Consider the following 6000-nt stretch of genomic DNA (forward strand, 5'->3'; position numbering starts at 1 on the left):
TCAGCGCTCTCACCAGCCGGGCTCTTGCCAAAGGGAACCCGACACCGGCGGCGGCGGCGGCGGCGGCCATATAAAAGCCTCGCGCTGTGTGTTTCTCGTTGTGTGATGATATGATCAGATACAGCACCTCTTCTTCCCTCGGGCCACTTTGAGGCTGTTTCCTGACTCTGAATGGAGGTGTAGGGTGGAGGGAGGGAGGAAGGGAGGGAGGGAGGGAGGGGGGGGTTAAGATAGACTCATCTGACCGGAGAAAACAGAGGTGCCATTGAAAAATCCCCAGAACCGGAGAGACAAGGGCTCACTTTCATTGAAGTGGATGTATATTGTAGCAGTCGCAGCACATACCAGCAAGGAATTAATGACTGTTTGTTATCTGACGCTGTGTTCACTGAAACAGACAAATCTGAAAATCCTAACGACAGGATTAAAGTTCTCACATTTTCAGATCCTAAGTGCTTCTCATTCACACTGAAATCTAAAACATTTTTCAAATATTTCAAACTGAGTGGTCCCAGAAAATGTCAGGAGCATTGGAAAGGCTTCAATTTTCTGAACGGGATCTGTTCCTATAGCTCTTATGATTTTATCCACTGCACTTTTAGGAGTTCTTGTTCCGTTCTGTGTTAGCTTCAAAGCTAAGCATGAAACGTAATTCCTGACATTGGCAATAGTAGTTTAACACATCAATCCCAACTCAAGATCTAGTAACATCAACAGATGTACCTCCATAACAACTGAGCGAGCTCCATTTGCTGATGAAGATCGTCTGATACAGCTGAGAGCTCTGGGGGGGGGGAGACAGCTAGAAAGTGGACCTTGAGGAGGGACTGTTTTGTCAAGCTACTATTTCCAAGGTCAAGAATATGTTACATGCTTTAAAAAAAAAAAAAAGGTTTTCAAACAAAGAAGCAGGGACATGGTTTATACAGGGGTGGTGGAGATTGCATACAGACATACATGTGTACAAATGTACACATAACACACAAGACTTTGTCAAAGCCACGGTGCCACTAAAAATCATTATCAAGTCCCAGTAACTCAGAATAAACTGCACAAACTTCTGGTGCGTGTGTTTGCATCTTACAAGTCTGACCTCATTCATACAAACTCCGGCACTGAAAGAACCTAAGCCTCAGCATGTGACTCCCTGCCATCACCAGGCTGTCAGAAACCTGTTGTATTTTTTCATCACACTGACTAACCGGTGATGAATGTATGTGATCTCTGAGCAGCGTCCTTCCTCGCTCCTGAACCGGCCCCGACATCTCTCATCTCTCTGGGCAGAGAGAAGCTCTGCTGCGAGCTCTTTTCATTCTGGCCATTGTGCCACTGGAATTTTGGAGTTATTTTTCCCGGTCTGGATTGGCTCGGCTCTGTCACTGCTCCCTCTTGCCGCTGCCAAGCCTCTACAGTAAATGAGAGGCCTCCTCGAAGCCCTTTGGAGATAAACTTCAGTCAGGACCTCACTGGGCCAGGCAGGCCAGATATGAGGAGGAGATGGTATTTATGTTATGGCATGTCAAGTAGGCATCTCTGTCAGACTATATAAAACCAATGCCACTTACTTGACCTCCACATAACACTTCAGTTCAAGAGCGGCGGCTTTTTGATTGAGGTGAAACCGACTCATAATTCTGCCACGAATGAAGCAAGGCTCAGGGAAAAAAAACAACAGAAAAAAAAACTCTCGGCATGCTTTCATTAGGAAACAGAAAAGCGTTTTCAGCCTGTATCCTTCACAAGGCCAAGCAAGATCTCACAGTTAAACGATCAACAATATATCAATTAACCCTCTCCTGCTGTAGTCAAGCAATACACTTGACACTGTCAGACCTTTAACGCCTTTGTTTGATGAGATAACTTCACCTCACGCTAAGCTTCAAACAGGATCCACCTGGTTGCAATTATTTCTTGCTGTTCATGTTCCTGACACTGCCAGCTGCGCTGCTGTTCAAGAGCTACAGCGCTGACTGCGTGAATGCATTCGCTGTGGAAGCCATCGATCTCGCAGAACACTCGCAGGAAGTTCATGGAAAAGCAGTGACGTCAGTGAACCTGGCTCTGGGTTTTGGAGCTGGAGAGAGAAAGCTAGAGGCTCCAGCAGTTTGTTAACCTCTGCAACCGGTTCACTTAGCAGATCAGTTTACTGGCGAATTAACCTGAGCTGAGAAACAACGGTCGTGTAATATCTTTGGAGGATCTTTGACAAGTGTGAGAAATTGAGTCTGATCATATCATCTAGGTTGTTTCGGCTTACGTTTGAGAAAAGCGACTGATCTTAACTAATGCTAGGAAGTAAAAGTCAGAGTATCAAAGAGGTTTTGTTAACAATATTAGTCTCAAGTTGGAAAACAACATTAATTTCCACACTTAATGCATCTTAAAGAAACATCCTGACTTGAACTTGGGAATGAATAAATCCTCCTTAACAAGCAGCAGCTGGTTGAATCCTCACTCTCAGTTGCTGACAAGCTAGACATTGTTTGAAAGCAGAAAGCCTGATAATTCCTTCTGAGTAATTAGTGACCTAATGTCATGGTGACAGAACACTATAATAATCAATAATTAGAATAGTCAAGAAAGATTTGGTTTTTTGAGAGTATCGCCCAGATAGCTCCCTTACAGAAGATATCAGGTCCATAACTGTAATCAGCATGGATCAGGAACACTCACTGTTTTATTTGGGGTATGTTGGTTTTGGGCTTGTGCACATGGAAATTGGTGTACAGCAAAATACACAAGGAAAAATGTGACACTTCCACCTCAACTAAGTCTAAAATCATCAAGGAGTTTCACTGTTAATTAATCTGGTAATTATTTTTCAGATTAATCAATTAAACTGTGAAAAATTAGCCATCTCCTCTTCCCACAGCCCAAAGTAATGTCTTCAAATTAGATTACATGAGTATATGTCAAATTAAAGCAGCAATAGAATAGAATACTTTACAAAATGAAAAGATTTTATCAAAATATTTTTTCCATTTTTCTGTCAATCAACATCATTTCAACTCTAAATTTTTGATGCTCAAACTTCATCACCCTAAACCTTTTCTCAAGAGTTCCCAGGCTTCTGGTAGCACAGTGACAACTAACACAATAAGAAAGCAATGTTATGAACACACACACACACACACACACACACACACACACACACACACGCACACCAAGCCTTGTGCGCTCACTCAAACCTTTTCAAAACTGCGAGTATGCCCATCTCCATGTTTAATTGGAGAAGTCTGAGGAGGAGGACAGTGCAGGGACACAATGCTGGCTTTGTGGCCCAGTGAGGAGGTGAGGTGGGGGTGTGTGTGTGTGTGTGTGTGTGTGTGTGTGTGTGTGTATGTGATTGAGGGGTGAATAACACAACCAGACCAAATTAAGATGTGGCGCGGGGCCAAGATAGCTGCCTGGGTCTTGCAGCAGTCCCAAAGCTGTGACCCGGCTGGCCCAATCATCCGCCGGTCAGCGGCAGTAAGATGACACTGGACACTGGCTGGTGCTGCCAAGTGTAAAGAGGGCTATTGTTGTAATAAAAAAAAAAAAAGACTTCTGGGCAGAGCGGGAGCTTATTGGTTTACATCTGAACTGAAGACATCTCCAAATACTAAACTCTGAAGACAGAGTGTAGAACTTTTCTCCAATTTTTCAGGTTAGAAAACTTTTACCATCTGCCATCTGTCCAGGGGAATGAGGGAGAGGGAGAGGGAGAGAGAGAGAAAGCGAGAGAGAGAGGGAGAGCGAGAGAGAGAGGGTGAGAGAGCACTGAGGGCCATTGAGGAGGGGACAAAATCCCAGGAGAGGGGGGGGGCGGTGGAGAGGGTGTGTAGGAGGACAGGGTCTGAGGGTCTCTCTGGGAAGCCTCACCCAGATTAGTCACACAGAATTAATCGTAGCAGAGAACAATGGTCGCCGAGCTTCTGGCAACCCCAGCTGTCGCTCCGTGAAAGAAAAGAAAAACAAGATTTAGGGCTGCAAGAGTTTGGCTGCAGAGGGGAGAGTGTGGTGGCACTGACACACACACACACACACACACAGTGACCCCTGTCCTCATCAATGTCCACTCATTTCTGTCTCTCCTCTCTGACCATTTGCCTCCCAGAAATAGCAACACTGGTATGAGCGCTCCACCTTTAGAGCCCTCACATGTCCCAAACCAAAAATCTGAGTCATACCCTATTCCACAATCACACATTTCCAAATCCTCTGTGTAGGCTTTCACTTCATTGTTTACTTGTTAAAAAAGAGAAATGCAGACGTCAAACTTACTTGCACTCTTCATTCCCATCTGGAGTTGCTTCACATCTCCCCTGGTTCAAACACACCTCCGCGAGCGTGGAGCATCTCAGGCCTGCGAAAGGAAAGTTTTAATACACCTGCACTTTGCTAAAACTCTTTAAAAAAAAAAACAAAAAACAGTGGAACATCCCAGAAGCATTTTTTTTTTTTTTTACAATGGCACAGGTATAAGTCCATCAATGTGAAGCCTAGGTGTGACTCTTGGCCACCTCAAAGTGCAGTTTTTGTGGTGAACAGGGACTTGACACCAGTCTGGCAGCAGCATGCTCCTCTCTGCAGCTGTACCATAAAGAATGTGCCATTTGGGGAGTAACACAGTTTTGCAATAATAATAAAAAAAAAAAAAAAGCACACCCACACACATACTGCTCTGAATCCAACCTGCAAAGGCATGCGTTTACATACTAGTGAGAAAAAGTTGAATGTTTGCTGGGCAAGTGAGCAACAGCTGCCGGGGCAAAGTAAAAAAAAATAAAAAGAGCATACATTGACTCAGTTTGCATGAAGTGTGCCGGTGAAAACATGACATGTTTAGGATAAAGCCGACAGGTGAATTAAACCATAGAAGTAAACTTAATGAATGTAAATTAAACAGTAAAAACCTGCAGGATAAGTTTAAAAAAAAAAAAGTTGGGGGGAAATGGCTTTACTTGAGCTACGGTCAATCACCCAACAAACGAAAGTGAATGTGTCAAGTTACTAAAACTTTAGTTTACGATAAAGAGTGAATTAATACTAAAACTACATTTTCTTATCTTGCTGAAAAATACATCATAAGTCCCAGAAAGTGAGAATCCCCCCGCCACTCACCTCGTGTTAGTCCTATTAGCGACAACAAGAAAGTTAGTTTGACAAAGAAAATATGCATTCCTTCTGGTTTAAAACGGTTGTACAAATCCACGTGGGTTTTTTCATAGATCCGATATTGTGTCTTCCCCTCCGACAGGTGAAAAAAAAAAAAAAACGCAAACAACTTTCAGTTCATCCTTCGGTAGATCCACAGAGAAAGTAAAGCGCGTCTGTGAACTCCGAGCATGAGATGTTGTCACTTTAGATTCCGTGTTGGAAATGACCTGAGGGACGCACCTCTCCTCTCGCTGCTGCGCATTGAGGGGCGTTATTCTTCAGTGGACACACACACACACACACACACGCACACGCACCACACACAAGCACAAGCTTTACAACTTGATGAAGAGATTAGTAAGGAAGTTTGTTTTCTTTTACTTTCCCGGGCGTTTTTTTTTTTTTTCCACAGAGTGATTTTGTAATTAACAAGTCTGAATCATTAGTGCAGCAACTAGTCTGTGACAGCGATTTCATCACTCACTCACTCACTCACACACTATAAATAAAGTTAGCTTTGGTGTAAATAAGTTATTAAATATGTCATCAGAGCACACAAGTTAACCTCTTGACCTGAGGGAGCATGTGCAACAAAACAAACAAACAAACAAACAAACATACTTCACACTGTAAACAACTTTAGTTGCATTTTTTTTTGCTAATCTTAAGTGTTTTGGCACAACTTGTGAAATGGGTTAGCAACAGTTTGTTCATACTTAGCTGTACTTTTAAAGAAATACAGTAAATTCACAGTTGCAATATGAAACAGCAGCAGTTGCAAGTTCAGCATCAAACTTTATTCCTTTTCTCACCAACAGCCGTCTCCAGTGGTGAAAACCAACCCTCTTGTTCTGCCTC

General features: G+C 43.2%; 1 protein-coding gene across 1 annotated transcript in view; it reads right to left on the reverse strand.

The window, feature by feature from the left end:
- Positions 1-5346, reverse strand: part of notch1 (notch 1) — a 41491-nt gene extending 36145 nt beyond the window's left edge. Inside the window, exons 1-2 of the mRNA XM_022765293.1 lie at positions 5107-5346; positions 4267-4348 (exon numbers count right to left, since the gene is read on the reverse strand). Of these exons, the coding sequence (XP_022621014.1) occupies positions 4267-4348; positions 5107-5164 (140 nt within the window). The 5' untranslated portion in view covers positions 5165-5346. The remainder of the gene's footprint in view (positions 1-4266; positions 4349-5106) is intronic.
- Between the last annotated feature and the right edge of the window lie 654 nt (positions 5347-6000).

The sequence above is a fragment of the Seriola dumerili genome, unplaced genomic scaffold (assembly GCF_002260705.1).
Source record: "Seriola dumerili isolate Sdu_G_001 unplaced genomic scaffold, Sdu_1.0 BDQW01000668.1, whole genome shotgun sequence".
NCBI lineage: Eukaryota > Metazoa > Chordata > Actinopteri > Carangiformes > Carangidae > Seriola > Seriola dumerili.